The sequence below is a fragment of the Tauraco erythrolophus genome, chromosome 25, assembly GCF_009769465.1.
Source record: "Tauraco erythrolophus isolate bTauEry1 chromosome 25, bTauEry1.pri, whole genome shotgun sequence".
In the NCBI taxonomy this organism is placed as follows: domain Eukaryota; kingdom Metazoa; phylum Chordata; class Aves; order Musophagiformes; family Musophagidae; genus Tauraco; species Tauraco erythrolophus.
Window position 1 is genome coordinate 2,093,225 of NC_141489.1, and position 18,674 is coordinate 2,111,898.

The 18,674-nt window shown below is 69.3% G+C and overlaps 2 protein-coding genes across 2 annotated transcripts; both read right to left on the bottom strand.

Moving 5' to 3' along the window:
* Window positions 1-77: 77 nt before the first annotated feature.
* On the bottom strand, window positions 78-1,949 carry SCRN2 (secernin 2). The gene is given in 11 exon segments (XM_086626322.1): window positions 78-233; window positions 360-528; window positions 656-705; window positions 707-831; window positions 931-1,143; window positions 1,223-1,291; window positions 1,294-1,354; window positions 1,356-1,422; window positions 1,512-1,715; window positions 1,778-1,863; window positions 1,866-1,949. Coding segments are annotated over 11 exon segments (1,284 nt in total).
* A 4,336-nt stretch (window positions 1,950-6,285) lies between these two features.
* Window positions 6,286-7,386, bottom strand: SP6 (Sp6 transcription factor). Its single transcript, XM_086626504.1, has one exon. It carries the CDS (start codon window positions 7,384-7,386, stop codon window positions 6,286-6,288), a length of 1,101 nt encoding a protein of 366 aa, XP_086482630.1.
* Between the last annotated feature and the right edge of the window lie 11,288 nt (window positions 7,387-18,674).

Genomic DNA, 18,674 nt, shown 5'->3' on the forward strand with positions numbered 1-18,674 from the left:
TTGGGCACTGGGAAGGTTTCTCATCCTATCCAGGAGCAATGTCACGGGTGGGCTGAGCCGACCCAGCTGCGCGGGGTTTATGTGTAGAACTTCATCTCTGCCTCCACGCAGTCAAAGAAGAGGTCGGCCAGCTCCTCGGGGGGGGCCACCGTCCCCGCCAGCAGCGCGTTCATCCCCTCCAGGCCCTGCTTCTCCAGGTCCCGCAGCGTCTGCAGGAGCTTCTGGCCCCGCTCCTGGCAGGGATAGGGAGGGAGGAGAGCTGAGAGCGGGCGCTCTCAGGGAATTCGGTGGCCTCCCACATCACCGGGGGCAGCACGAGGGTCCCGGGGCAGCGGCGGCTGGGGAAGGGTCTGCGGTACCTGGTCCTTCTCCATCAGCTCCAGCACCGCCTGATGCCGGCAGTAGAGTTCGTGCCGTCGTCGACGTGCTCTGGAACCGCGGATTCTTGGCGGGGTCTTCGCGGAGTGGTAGATCTCCCTGCGGCGTGGGCTTGAGGCCGCCACGAAGACAAAGGGCTTGAAGACGGACCTGCCGGAGAGGAGCCGGAGATGGAACTGATGGATGCTGCTCCCCTGGGGACACTGAGCCCGTGGCATGGCTCTGCCTCAGCCCCATCACCCCAGGAGCAGGGCTGTCCCTCACCCAGTGTCCTCACCTGGAGGGGTCAGGGGTGGCCGTGAAGAAGTGGACACAGGGCAAGGCGGGGGGGTGTTGGTTCTGGGGGCAGCACGGACACCATGCTGCCCGCCGTGCGGAAACCCTCCAAGTCCACGCAGATCCCGCTGGCCTTGTCCCGCAGGATGGCCATGAACGTCTCTGCCGTGATGTGACCTGGAGAATGAGGCAGAGCCACATCACCACCAGCTGCTGCCGCGCCACAGGAAGCGTGGAGATGCCAGGGCAAGCCATGGGTGGCCATCCCCGTGCCACCTGCGTGCTGCCGCAGCTCCTTGCCAGCGCGGTAGCGGGCCTGGCAGCTCCATGCGGGGGAGGCTGGTGGGTGAGGGAGGAAGACCTCGGCGAAGCTGAACTCGCCGTCCCCGCTCCACCAGCCCTGCTGCGGGCTCGCTGCCGCAGCCCCGCGGTGCTCGGCCGTGATCTCCCTCCCGATGCTGAGCTGGTTGGAGATGTTGCGGCTGCCCTCTGCGAAGGGTGGAGCGGGGATCAGACTGGAGGGTGGACAGGGCTCCCCGTCCTCCCAGTACAACCAGCACCCGCTCACCTCGGATCCGCTGGGCTGCCCAGTAACCGGCCGGCTGTCTCCAGCACCAGGCCTCGGCACGGTCAGCCCGCAGAAGGTGTTGTGGTAGACGAAGGGCACCGGCTCCTCCTTGCAGCTCCCACCCTGGCCGTTAGCGCTCCAGCAACGCCGTGATCACCTCCAGGGCCTCCCGGGCAGAGCTGCCCCGCTCCAAACCCAGCCTGCCGCGCCGGCAGCACGCCGTCGGCCGGTGCTGGGGGACGGCGCGGGGGCAGCCAGGACACGGCGGGGGACACGACGCGGTCCTCACCTCACCAGGTCCATCCCCAGCAGCGCCTCGTCCTCCCCCACTGGCTCGCGGGTCCAGACGCCCTCGTTGCCCACGCAGACGCCGTGCTCGTTGGCACCCATCTCGGCGCCCCACAGCCAGGCGGGACGGCTCAGCACCACGGCGTGGGTCCTCTCCGCCTGCTCGATCTCCAGGTAGGTGCACTGCGGGAAGGATTGTGCGGGGCTGAGACCTGGCACGCTCAGGGCACCGTCCCCATGGCTGTCCCGGTTTCGGCGCGGTCTCACCTGGACTTTGTCCCGGGCTGGTGGACCGCGGCGGGGACGTAGACGACCTCCTGGACCTCATGGCGCGGCCGGTCCGGCGTTCTTGCCGAAGGACGACGGCGGGCACCGCGGTGTGCGGTGGCAGCGCCACGAAGCAGTCGCAGGACGAGGGCACTGGATCCCACCCCGCCATCCTAAACTGGGCGGAGGGACGGGGGGCACCGAGGGGCACATCACTCCCTTGTCCCTGTCCTGGATGGGTCCCCAGGGTGGGGGCAGTTCAGGGGACACGGGGGGGGTCTTGGGGATGCCGCTGGGGGATGACATGGTTCTTGGACCTGGGGGGACATCAGGGACCCCATCCCGGGATGCCCTGGGGGGGCACCTCCCGCCCCGGGAACCCCGCAGCTCTGCACCGACCGGAGCCGCCCGCCCCGCCCAGCTCCGGTAATCGGGACCCCCTGCACCGACCGCGGACAGGAACCCCCGCCCGTAGAGCCCCCCCGGCCCGGGACCCTCCGGCCCCACGGACCTGCCGCCGCTCCAGCGCCGCCGCCGCCGTCCGGTCCCGCCTCCCCGTCCCGCCCGTCCGCGCGACGGCGGCGCCCGGTGGCCGGAGGCCGCACGGCGGCAGCGGGCGGGCACCGCTACCGGCACCTTGTGGGGCAGGGGGTCCCAGACCCCAAAGGAGCCCGGGGACAGGGGGTCTCAGGTCCCCCCTCACCGTGCGGCAGGGACAGAGGATCCCGGTACCAGCCGGGGGGTTCCGTGGGGCAGAGCGCCCCGTGGGCAGCATCCCGCGTGGGTAGAACTCCCTTTGGGTAGTACCCCCCTGAGCGGCACCCTCCGTGGGCAGCACCCCCCGTGGGAAGCACCCACCGTAGGTAGCACCGCTCGTGGGCAGCACCCCCCATGCGTAGCATCCCGCGTGGGCAGCATCCCGCGTGGCAGCACTCCCTTTGGGCAGTACACCCCAGTGGGTAGGACTCCACGTGGGCAGCACCCCCTGTGGGCAGCACCCCCCAAGGGTAGCATCCCGCGTGGGCAGCACCCCGCATGGGCAGCACTCCCTTGGGTAGTACTCCCCATTGGGTAGCCCTCTGCGTGGGCAGCACCCCGAGTGGGTAGCACCCCGAGTGGGTAGCACCCCGTATGGCACGCCCGCCCGCGGTATGCAGGCAGACCTGCCGGGCAGCGCACTGGGGGGGGACCCTGGGCGCCCGCCTGGTGTGTGAGGCTGGGTCGGAGGGGTGCAGGATGCGGTCCCCCTTGGGGGGCTCAGCTGGTCCTCACGCAGCTCACTCACTTCTGCCACCCAGCACCCCTCCTGCATCCCCATCCCGAGCAGCCCTGGAGGCCCAAGGCCAGGGTGAGGGGCCTGGGTACAGGACACCTGAATCTCTTGGCAGAGATGGGTGGAGGTTGGGGTGCTGGACGCCCGGGTCCCTTGGGAGAGACGGAGACGGAGAGCCGAAGCGTGGAAAACACGCGGCGTTTATTCCAGTACAAAACCCAAACCCACAACCCTGCAGCCTCTTCACAGCACAAACGCTCCCCTTGCCGGGCGGGGGGCACCCCTCGCCCCTGGCCGCAGCACCCCTCGGGCCACCCCGCTCCCGGGGTTCCCCACTCCCCTTCAGCACCCCCACCGCAGCCGCCCCCCGCCCGGGGCTGGGCCTCGTGGGGACGCCCGGGGCCCCTGGCTGGGCCGGTTCCTCCCTGCCCGGGGAGGCAGCCCGGGGGTGGGAGACGCGGCGGTTCGGGGCGCGGGGCCGGGATCCCCACGCCGCAGCAGGCTGGACTGGTTTCGGCGGGTGGGAGCCGGCCTCCGTCCTTCCCCACCCGGTTTTACAGCCTTCATTGCCCCATCGCGGCAGGCAGAGCCCCGGGGGGGTGCGGGGGCAGAGCACACCTGGGGCCCCTCCTCGCAGCCCCCCGGCTCTGAGCCAGGTGGGGGGCAGCTCAGCGAGGCTGAGCCCTGAGCCCCAGCATCGCTGTGGGACCCCCTGCTCAGTGGTTCCCTCCCCAGCCCACCCTTGGGGTGCCCCCGGTGCAGCACCCCTAAACCTGCCCCAGTAGCTGCAGCACAGGGGACCCCAACATGCCGGAGTCTCCGGCCACTGCCGGAGCCAAGCTCGGCGACCAAATTCAGATGGGCCACCAGCACGACGCTGTGGCACCCTGGGGAGGGTCCTGAGCCTCCCCGGGGTCCCTTTGGTGGTGAAATCTCATCCAAGGGCACCGAGGGGGAATTTTGTGCTGGAAAAGACAAATGCCGGAGTCGGGGACATCCTTCGAGAGCTGCGGGCAGCCCAGGTCACCCGAGTCCCTGCGGAGGGACGGTGGTGACTGTGCCGGGGCTGGGGGCGCGTCCCCGCGGACCCCCCCAGTGAGACTTCACCTCGTGCTGGGTTTCTCCAGCCCCATGGCTCGACCCCAGCCCCACGGCACGACGGGGCTGCCATCGGCCCCCGTGCACCGATGGGGATGGGGACGGGGATGGGGATGGGGACGGGGACCCTGCGAGGGGTCCTACCCCCCTCCCCATCCAAAAGGCCCACGGCCACAGCTTCAGCCCGAGACACCCACTCTGCCCGAGTGGCAAAGTCTGGCTTCACCTTAATAAAATAATAATAATTAATAATAATAATAATTAATAATTAATAATAATAAACAATCAAAACCGAAGGCCTTGGGGCGCCCTCTGGGCACGGACCCCACTCGACTTCACCTCCACCCCTTCCCCCCAGACCCTAGGGTGCTCCGAGCCCGGGCAGCCCCCACAGTCCCAGACACAGCCCCCCTCAGAGCCCCCAGGATGGGGCCATGCTGGGAGATCAAGCCCCCCCCCCCCCCAAAATCTTCCCCCTCCCCGGATTCCCAACTGGTGTGAACTGGTGCCGGCTGGGGGCAGAGCCGGGGGAGCCCCGGGTGTCCCGAGCAGACTGCGAGACCCATCCCACCCAGCCCCAACACTGCCCCCCAATTCCCCCCTCCCCCAGGTCCCAGGTTCAGCATCTCGTCCTGCGTCCAAGGGGTTCTGCCAAAATCGGGGGATAAGACCCAAAAGGTCCAAAAAACGAGCGTTCTCTGGACTGTCACCCAGGGGTGAAGAACAGATGTGGGGTCCCTGGGGGGAAGGGGGATGGCCCCAGGGGAGGAAAGACATGGGGTGCCTGGTGGGGGATGCCCTGGGGGTCCCCGGAGATACAAGGAAGGGACAGCTATGGGGTCCCCGGGGGGACAGGCAGCATGCACGGGGGGATGGGCAGAGGTCCCCTGGAAATGCAGGATCCCGGGAGGGACAGCTATGGGGCTCCGGGGGGACAGGCAGCATGCACAGGGGGGAGAGCTGGGGTCCCTGGAGATATGGGGTCCCCGAGGGACCTGCAGGACACCCAGGGGGATGGCTGCCATCCCCTCCCCAGGGAGGACGGCAGTGATGACCCCAGGAGAACGGCAGCATGCCCAAGGGAGACCCCCCGCAGCAGGGGGTCCCCAGGGAGGGACAGGCACAGGGTGCCGGGGGGGGGGGAAGCGGGGGGAAAGGCGGGGGTCGTGGGGCGGCGGGCAGCGCGGCCATGGCAGGCTGGAGGAATGTGGCCGCCCCGGCTCTCCCGGGGCCGCGGCCGCCCCATGTGCTTCCCGCCCGGGGCCGCGGCGGTGGTGGTGGGTGTGGGAAAGCTGCAGGTGTGCGCTTGGGCAACCGCCCGCCGCCCGCGCCACGCGCCCGCCGCAGCCCCCCACGGCCCCCCACGGCTCACATTCAAGCAGGATTTCTTTTTTTTTGTCTTCCCTATTTTAGCCTCGATTTAGGCCAAAAATGCATTCACATCCCCAAGCCCCCAGCCAAAGAGGGGCTCCAGGGGATGTGGGGACCCCCACCAGCCCAGCATCCCCAGCCGGGGCAGGGGGCCGTGGGGACCCCCCGAGCTCCTCTGTGCACCTCTGAGGGTGCTAAAACCTCACGGATGGCAAAAAAGCGGGGCTGGCATGGGGAGGGGGATGAGTCCGGGATGCCAAGGGTTTGGGGGGGACCACGGGAAGGGGGCCGGGGGGCTGCAGCCACTCTCCCCAAGCAAAGGCTCCCGGGTTTCTCGTCTCTCCCTTTCTCCTTCTCCTTCCTCCCCTTTGGGCTGGACGTGCCCAGGCAGCGCCTGCTCCTTCGGCTCCCATTGATGTTCCTCCCAAACAGCCCCGCCGCCTGCCAGCAGCCTCCCGAGAAAAAGATTTGGGAAGCCGGGGGAGGATGGGGGGGGAACCGGGGCGGGAGAGCGGGAGCGGGACAAGTGAAACCGCCGCGGGGCAGCTCCGGCGCTCCCCAACCGGCACCGCCGCAGCGGGGCACGGGGCCGTGCCACCAGCGTGTCCCCCCTCCTCGCCAACACTTCGAGCACAAGGTGCCAGCCCTGTGCCCGCCCCCCCCCGCGCACCCCACCACCCTTCAGGGACCGGCCCCAAAGGGTCCCCCCAGCCCCCACCCGGGGTCCTCCCCACCTCCATCCGTGTCCCCCCCGGGGCTCAGCAGCTCAGTTTGTGGGGGCGACGTTCCCCCCCTCCGACTCCCTCTTGCCTCCCTTGCCAGTCGACGGGTCCCCGGCGCCCTTGACCTCGGGTTCGCCCCCGTCCTTGCCCCCATCGTGCGTCTTCATGTGCTTGCCCAGGTGGTCGCTGCGCATGAAGACGCGGCCGCAGACGGGGCAGGCGAATTTCTTGGCCCCGGTGTGGGTCTGGAGGTGCCGCTGCAGCTCGTCGGAGCGGGTGAAGCGTTTGCCACAGAAGAGCCAGTTGCAGACGAAGGGTCGGTCGCCGCTGTGCCAGCGCAGGTGGGCTTTCAGGTGGGAGGTCTTGGCGTACGCCTTGCCGCAGCCGGGGATGTGGCAGTTGTGCAGGTGCTTGCGTTTCACCCCCTCGGGGCAGGGACCCCCCCTTTCTGCCTCCTGGCAGTTGGGGCAGCGGCATGCCGCCTGCCCCCCGCCCCGTGGCACAGCACGACGGGCACCTTTCGGCCGCCCGCTGCCCTCCGCCTCCGGCCCCCGGGGCTCGGGGGGTCCCTCCAGCGCCTTCGCCCCCTCCGGTCCCAGGAGGTGCTGGGTGGGTGGGGGCAGCAGGTGGGTGGGGGGAGCACAGAGCTGGTGCTCTCCCCCACCGTACCCACCCAGGGCTGGCGGCAGCCCGGGGTGCCCAGGCACCTGCAGCCCCCCACCCTGCCCGGGGGGCAGCTCCATCCAACTGGCTCCAGCGTGAAGATCCCACCAGTTGACACCTCCCTCATCGCCGGGGGGGCCAGGATGGGGGGCCCGAAACCAGGACTCATAGGGATGCGCCATGTCCGGGGCAGCTGGCAGCAGCTTGGCGTAGGCACCGGGGGCGGCGGGGCCGTCGGCAGGCAGCTCTAACCGCGGGGGGCCATGGGGCTCGTAGGTGCCGGGGGTGGCGAAGGCGGTGGCGTCGGGACCCGCCAAGGGCAGCTCCGGGGGGGGCAGCGGGGAGGCGAAGTCGGTGGCACCCGCCGCGGCGCTGCCGTGGGGCTGGAAGGGCTGCAGCGGCTGCAGGTCCAGGTGGGTCGGGGAGGTTCGGGGCGCGTCGGAGGGCTGGGTCCCCAAAGAGCCGCAGACCGCTGTGAGCATTGCCGGGCGGCGCGGGGCGGTGGCACAGACAGACCTGCAGGGCCAAGGAGGGGTGGGAGTGGGGGGCGGAGGGGGGGGAGAGAAGAGCTGTGAGAAGGGGGGACATGCACCGGCACAGGGGAGGGTTTGGCACCGGCGACAGCCCTGGCAGCGATTCCCATCCTGCACCATCGTGGTCCCACCATGCCACGGGTGACAGTGTCCCCAGCACCCATGATTTAGGGGACACCCTAACCCCACACAAGGGGGTCTCTCTGCTCTGTGGCCCCGTGTGACACCAGGACGGTGGTGCCAGGCAGGGAGGCATCCCTTAGCACCCATCCTCATGCCCCTGCGGGCCCTGTGCCAGCCCCTGGCACCGATCTGGTGCCAGTGGGTCACATCAGTGCCCAATTCTGCGATCTAAGGAAGCCGCCAGTGTCTGCCTCATCACCTCCCCAACCATGTCACTCCAACACAGCCAGGGTCCCCAGGGGGACATGAGTGGGGTCCCCATGCCCGTGCCCCAACCGCGGTGGAAACAGCACCCATGAGGTCACCCTGGTTCTCCCGTGCCCCAGCTGGGCTGGAAAACCATCACCCCCAGCACCACGCTTGCCCCAAGCCCCCAGCCTGGCTGGGACCCCTCAGGCTGCCAGGGGTGGGGGGGAAATGTAGCCAGAGGGGGCTGCACCCCCGGGCTGGTTGGCAGCAGGATGGAGGAGCGGAGCTGGCTGGGGGGAGGCAGCGGAGCCCCGGGGCTGAGCCACCAGCAGCCCTTTGAAGCTGAGCTCTGGGCTGCCTTCTCCCGCAGCCCCGGATCCCCGAGGCACCCACTGCACCCCCAGACCCCTGGGCACCCGCTGCCTCCCCGGCACGGCGGCCGTGACTCACTGGGAGCTGTGCAAACCCCACTGGGGATGGGCCCCACCCCGGTGTCGAAATCCACCTGCCGCCACCGGCTCCCGCCCCCCGACTTCCCACCATGGTGGGAAGGGTGGCGCCATGGTGGGGGGCGGCTGAGACCCCACCTTCCTGCAGACCCCCACTGTCCCCTTCCTGCCACTGGGGCCTGCTCCCAGCCACCTCCATGCCATATTCCCCCCCGGCTCCCCACCACCCCGAGCTGGCACAGGAGAGGACAGACCCTCAGGGAAACATCCGGAGGGTGCTGAATGATTTGGGGTGGGGGATCCCCTGCACAATGAGTCAGATCCCCAGAGCCCCCATTTCCCAGCACTATGAGTCCGGATAAGGGAGGGGGTCCTCAACGCTGAAGACCCCCCCCAGTTATGTGGGGACACCGTTTTACCCTGCAAGGTGACACTAAGGAGGGCAGGGGGACCCCAAGATGTGGGGCAGAGCTGGGGGGTGCCAAAATCCCCCTGATGGGACCCACCTCCACCTGGGATACCCAAGCGCCCATGGGAGCTCGGCCTCAAGCCGGTGCTGGGGTGGTCACAGGTGGGATGAGCGCCCCGGGACCAGCGGCCTGAGCAGGTTTCAGGGTGTTGCTCCTCGAGGGGGGGGCTCAGTGCTGCCCACCCCAACCTCGGAGGGGATTTGGCACCAATTCTGGGGCTTGGTTCTGGAGACAATCTCTGCCTCCTGGGGATGCCAGTGGGGTAGGTGACAGCTGGGGGGGGCATGGCTCTCACTCCAGCACTGGTCCCCAGTGGGGTCCTGAGCCCCCCCCAGCCCCCTGCTCCCCCTGGGTGCCAGATTGGGGCCACAACCATGAAACCTGACGGCGATGGCCCTTTGTGGGGCTACAGGGTGGCAGCCTGCACCGCACAGAGCTCCCCCGGACCTGGGGACAGAGGGGATCTGGTAGGGGCGCCCCCAGGCCCCCAACCCCAACGGGAGGAGAAGGGACCCTCCGTGGGGGTCCTGGGCAGGTTCCACCTGACACAGACCTGGCACGGCGACAGTGAGCTCCGGGCAGCGACGGCTGCAGCCCTGCCAGCACACCCTGCTCCCAAACATCCCCCTCGTCGCGGGGGTCCCACCGGGACCAAGCCCCTGTGACACGGCCCCATCATGTGCACCGAGACCCACAGCCAGGTCACACCGCGCCGCGGCTGCCCCCTTCCCAGCTCCGAAGCCAGGGAACGGGGAGCAGTGCTCGGATGGGGGGGCTGGGATGGAACCCCCCAGTTGTTGGCCCTGCCCTGCCCAGCTGCTCCAGCCACGCGTGGAAGCTCCTGGGGCGTTTTTCCATCCGGGAATGACGACGAAAATCCCCATTGGCCCCCAGCGTCCCGCTCCTTGGCGGGGCTCGGCGACGCGTTGGCCATTTCACCGCAGGGAAACTGAGGCACCGGCGAGCGATGCGTCCCGTGAGTCACGGTCCAGGCTGGGCAGAGGCGGCTCTGCCCGTCTCCCAGCCCCAGCCGGTGCCTCGCCCCGCGGCAGGGCTGGGCGGGCGGCGCTGCCCTCAGCCCCGGCTCCTGCCCGGCCGGGCTCGGGGAGCCCCGACGGGTGGGTCGCGGACGACGATCGGGGCCGGGGCCGTGGGTTTAGGGTGATGCTGCGGTTTTCGGGTGATGCTGCGGGTTCAGGGGTGATGCTGCGGGTTCAGGGGTGATGCCGCCGGCTCGCTGCGCTCACCCCACCGCCCAGCCCACAGCAGCGCTCCCCGGGAGGAGCGAAACTCCCCGGGGCTTTGTTGGAGACACACACGCGGCACCGGTCGCGGCTCGACGGGGAGGGGGGTCCCAGCCCGCCCGGCTCCCTGTCTTGCACCCTCGCACCGGGGCTCGGCAGCAGCGCGGGGTCCCCGAGGGGCGGCGGGGGGGCCCGGCCCCACGGGAGGCTGTAAATTAGGGGTGAGGGCAGCGCGTCGCGGGAGGCGAAGGGGGCCGGGAGCCTCGGGGCTCGGTGGCCAGTGGACGCGGCGGCGGCGGCAAGCAAAGACTTGCCGGGGCTGGGCTGGGCCGGGGCGGCGGAGCCGCCAGCAACACGTTCCCAGCCGCCGGTCGGGGCGGCCGCGGCAGCCTGACCCGGCCGGGGGTCCCCGCCGGGGGTCCCCGCTGCCGCCCACCGTCCCGCCGCGCCGGCCGTCGGGGCGATGGAGACGGGCAGCACCCGGGGGGTACGTACGGGTCTAGCGGCAGCGAGCTCCCGGCGGCTCCGTCCTCATCGGCGTGGCGTGGGCGCTGGCTCCCGAGGGGACCCCGAAGGACCCGCGCGGCTCCCCAGGGACGGGGCACCCACTGGGCCGGGCGAGCAGGAATGGCTGGGTCCCAGCCCGGCTCCCGGCTCTTCCCTCCTCCCCACCGTCCCAGCTCCACCCCTCCCCGGCCCAGGTGATTTTAACCCTTGGAGGCAGAGCCCCAGCCCCGCCGCTTGACAGGAGCCTGGTCCCGGTCCCAGGATCCGGCGCATGAAAGCGGAGGGAGGGGACGGGAAGTTCGCAGCAGACACCGCAAACAGGGGGGTAATTAAAGAAGAAAGAGACAACCGCCTCCCTCCTGCGCCCGTGGCCGCCCTCCTCCTGCCGCCCTCCCGCCAAACCCCCCCCGGGGACCCCCGGGCACCCCGCTGAGCCCAGCCGGCTGTCCCCACCGCCCCGGGTGGCACGCAGGGGTGGCTGTCTGCTCCTGTCCCACAGGGATGTCACCAGTCCAGGTGGAGAGCTCGGTACCCCCCTCCCGTTGCGGCTCGGCCCTGTGCCACGGGGTAAATGGGACGGCGACAGGCGCAGGGGACAAGTTTGGGGGCCAGAGCTGGACCCGCAGAGGAGAGAGCGGGGTGCTGGTGGCAGGACCCACCGTGACCCCGATGGATTGGGGGCAGCTCAAAAGGGTCCGGGAGGTCCCGGCTGAGCCCGTCCCCACTTGGCTGGGGGTGTCCGACCCTCTCACCTCCGGTTCCCCCATCACCGAGGCTGCCAGCACAAGGGGGAGGGAGAAGCCCTGGGAGCTGCCAGGCGGCAACGCCGCGGCCAGAGGAGCCACTTAATCACCGGGGCGTCGTGGCCCCATTTCCACAGCCAAAATCCCCAGGCCAACACAGGGCTGGCTACTGCTGGCCACAAACCCGTGGGGACCCTTCTGACCCTGGGGGAAGCTCACCCCACTCTAAAGCCCATGGGAAAAGTTGTAGTGCCTCGCCGGAGCCGCAACATTGGCCGGCACCACCGTGAGCCTGGCTGGCCAAGCCTGGCGTGTTGGCGCGTGGGAGCCCGCATCTCCCTGGCACGCTTGCCAAGCGCCCGGCCGGGCGGAGGGCTCAGGGAACTCCTTCGCCCTGGGGAAAACTCTCCTGGTTTTCATCATCCCAGGGACTGCTCCACCACTGCCGCCGAAACACGGCTGCTTGTGGGGTGGACGTGGCCCCAAGGCTCAGCTGGGCACCAGGATGGGGACCCTGGGATGGGGACACCGGGATGGGCAGGGACAGGGTGAGCTGCTGGTGGGGGCTTGGCTGTAAATGGTGGTGAACGTGCACTCTGGTGCTCACGTGCTCTGCAGGGCACATGGATGATACAAGGGGGATGCAGGGGGACCCCAGACCCAGGGTCTCACCACCTCTACTCCCCTGTGCTGTCTGGGAGGTGCTGGGGGCCATTCCAGTGGCTGCAGGGAAGGGGGATTCTCCAGTTCAGGGACACCCGAGCATTGGTCGGGCCAGGATGGTGGCCCTGGGCTCCCCACCTCTCTCCCAGGTGCCGTATCGCGGCCACCAGCAGCTCTCTGGAACAGGGAACAGTTTGCAGCCCTTGCGTGTACAGACCAGACCAACTCCCAGCCTGATCCCAATCCCCATCCCAGCTGTGACACCACAGGGAGTGGGGACCCCATGGTGGGGACGCTGGCCTGCGTGTCCCCTGGTCCCCAGCTCCCCCTCCGCTGCTGGGAGGGATGCGCCTTTCCCAGTGCATCCTGTACACGTGGCATGTCCTGTGTCCCTTCGCTCTGGGGTCTCCTCCCAGTCTCCCCAGTGCTTCAGGGACTGGTAGTGTGGGAGGGAGATGGGGCCTTGGCTGGGGGTCTCAGGCGCTGGCTGCCATGGCTTCTCTCTCAACTGTCCCCGGTGTGGCCCCTCTCCCCACCAGCACCCGTCCCTGGGGGGACGGTGGAGCGGGAGGCACCGTGTGCCTCCTCCAGGGACAGGGACAAGGACCTGGGGGGGCCCCAACCTGCTCACACCACCAGCGCCTGGCCCCAAGGCCCCGCCAGGATCCTCTGGACCCATCCCAAAACACCACTCCTGGGCTGGGGGGGAAGGAGCTGCCGAGGCACAGCTGGGGGCAGCGGGGGGCTGAGAGCCTGCGGCTGGACGGGGCAGTGGCACAGTGGCACAGTGCCATGGGGACCACGGGGACCACGGGGACTGGGGGGCTGGGAGCTGCTGGAGCCACCTTGAGCAGGGCTGGAGCCCCAGCTGCGACCACACATGGGGAGAAATCAGGCCGATGCTGGAGGGTTCCGGGGGGGCATCTCCTCGCCACCAAGCGTCTGAAACCCTGAGCAGCGCCTTGAAATTACAGCTAATTACAGAGCCCATTTGCATAAATTACAAGGCGAGAGGCAAATGCCGCCGATCCCTCCGGAGTGCTCAGGCAGCAGGAGCCGCTGGGCGGGGGACACGTGGGGGACAGGTGACTGAGGGGTGGCCAGGGGGTCCTGGGTCCCACATGGAGCCAGGATGGGGGCAGGAGGGGTCGGTGCTCCCCAGAACTGCATCCAGGACACCGGTGCGTGGGTGGGCTCAAGGCAGCAGCCTCCCCCCTCACCCCACTGCCGCCCCCAGAGCTGGGCACATCCTGGCCCTGCCGGGGTCGGGGGGACATGGCCCTCGCTGCGCCCCAGTGAGTGATGGGGGGATGAAAGGGGCCAGCACAGGGCACGGGCAGTGCTGAACCAGGGGGTCCAGCCTTATGGCACACGGGGGTTGGGGACACCCCTGTCCCCAGAAATAGGGGTGGGGAGGAATGGGGAATGGAGAGATGGATGGACAGAGGGATGGAGGGACAGAGGGATGGAGGGACAGAGGGACAAAGGAGAAAAGGCACCTCCTGGTCCCCCCAGGGCCAGGGGGATGGAGAGCTGGAGGAGGAGAGATGTCCCCCCAGGCTCCAGGAGGATGTTGGGGGATGGAGGGACGGGCCGAGGCCCCTCCCGGCCTGCGGGGCAGAGCACTTCAAACGGCTCCTGGCTCGGGGGAACGGACGGACTGACGGCAATTTCCTCTGCTGCCATAAAACAAATTGGTGTCTGTGGGGGGAGTGGGGCCGGCTCGGTGCTGGGAGCATGTTCATGCGTGTGCACGTGTGTTCGGGCGTGTGCATGTGTGTACATGCATGTGCAATGCTGCTGCACGTGCATACGTGCAGGGGGTGTCGTGTCCACGCGTGTGCCCGCGCGTGTGCCCACCTGTGTGCCCACATGTGCAGGGCATGAGCCCCCATCCTCCAAACTGCACCAGGTCCCTGCGCGTGTGCGCGTCCGTGTGCGTGTGCACCCGCTGCCTGCGTGCACCCACCCACGCGTGTGGGTGCTGAGCTCCGCGGAGGCTGGGTGCCCAGGAGCAGGGTGCCCTGGGGGGGTGCCCAGGGGGGGTCTGCATGCAGCAGGTGCCACAGGGTTGTGCTGTCTGGGTCGCCCCAGCCCGAGGGGAGCCCCGGGAGTGGCCGCGAGGGTTCAGACAGGGAGAATCGAAGCGCCTGGATTCTTCCCTGAGGTTTTCGGGGTGCTGCCCCCGGCCCTGCACCCAGACAGCCCCGGGGGGGTGACGCTGGGTGTTACCCCCCCGCGGGGTGCAGCTATGGGTGCCGGTGGGACTCTGAGCCTGTTTGGGGACGATGCCAGCTGGGTCAGGGACTGGGGTGGCCCTGGGTGCTCACAGCCCTACAGTGGGGGTCACAGCCCCATGCACAAACCTGGGGACCGGCACCCAGTTTGGGATCCCTCCACCCAAACTGGGACCCCGTGGGACCTCCGTCACCCCTCCCCCAGCATGGGGTCCCAAATCCCTACGTCCACACAGATCCCTCCCATTGCTCCCAAAGCCCTTCACCAAATGAAGGGACACGGTCTTGTCCCTGTCCCCAAACTGGGCCATCATGGGGACAAGGGTGCAGCCCATGCCAACCGTCGTGCCCCCAGGGACGCAGCTACCGCTGCGTCCCTGGGGGCACGACGGCTGGCACGGGGCTGTCCACCTGGTCCCCGGGGACAAGCTGAAGGCAGGGCACCTGCCTCCCTGGCAGAGATATCTACCGGGATTATCGCGACGGGCTTCCCCTGCCCGCGGTGCGTGCCAGATCGTGGCGTGCCCCAAGGGAGCGTTTCTCACCGGGAGCAGGAATTACTGTCGGGACTCGACCTCTGCGACGTGGCGATGGAGCTGACGGCTCGGTGTAGTTTTAAATACGGCTTTTAATTAGCCTCGTGTAATCTCCCTGCCTATCTGCGCCCAACCGGCCCAGCTGTCAGTCACCACGTGGGGAAACCTGCCTGGCACGGCGGCGGGGAGCACCCGGCATCGTGCACCGGAGATAGGGACATGTGGGTGCACCGGGAATGGGACACGCAGCTACACTGGGGACAGGACACACGCTGCTCTGGGGACAAGGACACTGGGCTGTGCCAGGGATGGGACACGCAGCAGCACTGGGGACAAGGACACATGGCTGCGCCGGGAATGGGACACACAGCTGCACTGGGGACAGAACACACGGCTGCACTGGGGACAGGACACTGGGCTGTGCCAGGGATGGGACACGCAGCTGCACTGGGGACAGAACACACGGCTGCACTGGGGACAGGACACTGGGCTGTGCCAGGGATGGGACACGCAGCTGCACTGGGGACAGGAAGCATGGCTGCACCGGGAATGGAACATGCAGCTGCACCAGCGATGGGACACACGGCTGCACCAGGAATGGGACACACAGCAGCACTGGGGACAGGGAAGCATGGCTGCACCAGGGATGGGACAAGTGGATGCACTGGGAATGGGACACGCAGCTGCATTGGGAACAGGATACATGGCTGCACTGGGGACAAGGACACTGGGCTGTGCCAGGGATGGGACATGCAGCTGCACTGGGGACAGGACACTGGGCTGTGCCAGGGATGGGACACGCAGCTGCACTGGGGATGGGGACACAGTGGAGCTGGGAACAGGGACACTGGCTGTGCTGGGGATGGGGGCTTGCAGCTGAACCAGGGATGGGGACACGCGGCCGCGCTGGGGACAGGGACGTGTGGCTGCCACGGGGGACAGGGCCACACAACCACACCAGGGACAGGGTCCACCCAGCTGTGCCACCACTGCCTCCCCCCAGCGCAGGGCTGCACTGGGATCCCCTTGGGTTCGGGGCTGATGGGGGGCACCTGGCCACCCCCCCAGACCACGGGGCCCTGCACCAGCCTGTCCCCATCCCTGGTGGCCCCACTGGTGCTCCCCCAGCGCGAAGGGGCAGGAGGCAGCACCAGGTGGATGCCAGGCCCCCCGGGCAGCTCACTGTGCCCCCTCGCTCACTGTGCCTCAGGAAGATCCTGCGCAAAACCACTTTCTGGTTCTTGGCAGAACCCCTTCGGAACGGTTAACGACCTCGGCCCGCGTGGGGCCGGGCTGGCAGCTCAGGAGGTGCCGTAATTGCCGTAATTGAGCGTAGGCTTGGGCGCTTCCCGTGCCAGGTCACGTCCAGCTGGCACGGGGCACGGAGTGGGTGGCAGGGGGCTGAGGGATGGGGACTGTGGGGGATGGCGTCCCCTCAGCCCACATCGCGGCTCCAGGTCCTCTGGGTCCCCGGGTCCTCCTGGTGCAGCCTGGCTCTGCCTGTGTCCCCATGTCCCCGTGTCCCCATGGCAGCCTTGCTGTGCCAACCTGGGTATGTCTGGCCCCTGCCTTGCTGTGTGCACCTGTGCCCCTGTCCCAACTTCACTGCATGGACCTGTGCCCCCTGTCCCCATCCCAGCCATGCTGTGCCAACCTGAGTCCCTGTCCCCTGCCTCACTGCACAGCCCCTTGTCCCTGTGTCCCTGTCCCAGCTTGACTCTGACAACCCGTATGTCCCAGTACCCTGTCTCGCTGCACAGACCATCGTCCCTGTGCCACCCTCGCTGCACAAGCCCGTGCCCCTGTCCCCACCCCCCTGCATAGAGATGGCGCAGCTGGGGACGCGGGGCTGGCCCTTTCCCAGGGCCAGTGACAACGATCGTGCCCGCGCTCGCGTCCGCACCGGGCTCACAGCCGAAAGCCGGCATCACTGCCTGCCTGGGGAAACTGAGGCAGGGAGGGGCAGGCTGGGACTTGCCCTGCCAGCCGGGGCGGGAGCGCCGGGAGCAGAGCCGAGACCGCGCGTGCGCCTGGCCGGGCAGTGGCCTTTGGGCACCGGCTGCCTCCCACCGCCCGCCCGCTGCCTGGGGTCCCTTCGTTGGGGCTGACCCCACTGCCCTCCTTCACCCTGGCACAGCTGAGGTGCAGCCCGCTGCAGGCTGAGCCCACGGGGACCCCTGCCCTGGCGTCCCCTCTGCGGAGGGCAGCAATGCCAGATGGGGACTCCAGGGTGTCCCCTAGCTGTGCCAGGCTGTGGGGTCCCACTCCTGGGGCGCAGAGTCAGAGACGGGGTACGGGGCAAGGCAGCACCACGGCTCAGCCGCGTCCCGCACGTGCGCGGCCCCGTGTCCCCGGCACGCGGAGGACGCCGCCGTGGCGGCGTCAGGAGCGTCGGTGGCCGCGGTGCCTCCCGCAGCGTTTACGAGCTTGGCTGGAGCCGGGTCTCGGGGGTGGCCGTGGGCGGCCCCCACCCAGGGGACCCCGCCGGGCACCCAGCCCCAACCCTCCTCTGCCACCTGCCACGCCGGGCCGGGCACCACCTGCCTTCACCCCATGGTGGGACGAGGACCACCATGTCCCAGCGTGGCACTGGCACCCCGAGACGCGCCGCCGGGACCCCCGCACGATGCTGGGGTGGCGGGGGGCCGGGGCGGGGGTCGGAGGCGCCGGTGCCAGGCGGTGAGTAAGCAGGAGCGCGCGGAGGGGGGGTAATTAAAAGGGAGGCACTAGCCACAGCAAGTTCCCACAAATGGAGGCCCCGCGGCCATAGACACTGCACAACAAAGCACCGAGCAATTATTTGGCTCCAGTGGGAGGTGCTGGTCCCGTGGGGGCTGGAGCCAGCTGGGCACCCCGGGGCCCTGGCAGGCTGGCACGGGGCGGGGGGCAGGAGCCACCAGGGACCCCCTCAGCCGCTCACAGGGTGGCCGGTGGCCTCTCAGCGGATTGTGCCGGAGCCGGGGGGGGCGGGGGGGGGGCGGTGGAGGGGGGGCTGTGTGTGCCACAGATGCCGGGCACCCCCGCGCCCTCCGGGCACCCTGACCGCGCCCCTCCACCCCCACGGGGGGACTGGGAACCCCAAACCCCTCTGAGCACCCCAAACCCTTCCAGCCCCCCCGCGTACCCCCCCGCTGGGGGCGATGAGGCCCTTCAGCAGCAGCGGGGCCCCCTGCCCCCGCTCCCGGTTGCCCCCTGGGGTGCAGGGCCCGGCGGGCGAGGGCCCGGGGGTGCCCCGCGGGGCCAGCGATGGGCTCCGGGCCGGCCCGCAGCGTGGGGGCGATGGGGCGGGGATGGGCCCCCCCGGAGCCGCGTCCCCCCCCGCCGCGGGGCGCTGAGGCCCGGCCCGGGCTCAGCCGCGGCGCCCGGAAGGCCGGGGAGGGGCAGCACCGCGATGCCCGCGGGCGCAGAGCCCCTCCGGGGCACAGCGAGAGGGTCCCGGCCCGGGGGGGTGGTCGCAGGCGGGGGGGGCGGCCGGATCGGGACCCCCCGGAACCCCCGCAGCGACCCCACTGCCGCCATCGGACTTCGACATTTCAAACCGCCCTCCCCCCGACAGGGGCGCGGCCAATCACGAGGGGAGCTCGGCCGCCTCACGTCTCCCATTGTCTTTTGTGCTTGTCAATCAAGATGACAGCGACCAATCGAGAGGCGGGTTTTGCGCGGCTCCCGCCCACGAGGAAGTCCACCTTCCCCGCCTCAGAGGCTTGTCAATCAATCAGCAGATGGCGACAGGCTGGGCTTGTTTCCATTAGCCAGCTGCGCTGTCAATCAGAGATGTGCCCTCTCATTGGGTCTCTGCTTCCGTCCGTCTCCCCAGAGGCCCGCGCCCATTGGCGGAGCTGTCACTCCATCACGGGTTCTATTGCTCGGCAGAACTGCCCATCAAGCGGAAATCCGCGGCGGATTGGTCGATGATAAAGCATCTCGCCATCGGTTGGCCAGAGCGCCGGCAAGCCGGCTGGAGATTGGCCAAGTGGCCGCCGAGGGGGCGGGCTGTTTAGGGCGGTGCCCCAGCG

What these genes read in the sequence shown, in the direction of transcription:
- SP6 (XM_086626504.1), bottom strand. Translation starts at nt 7,386, where the DNA reads ATGCTCACAGCGGTCTGCGGCTCTTTGGGGACCCAGCCCTCCGACGCG.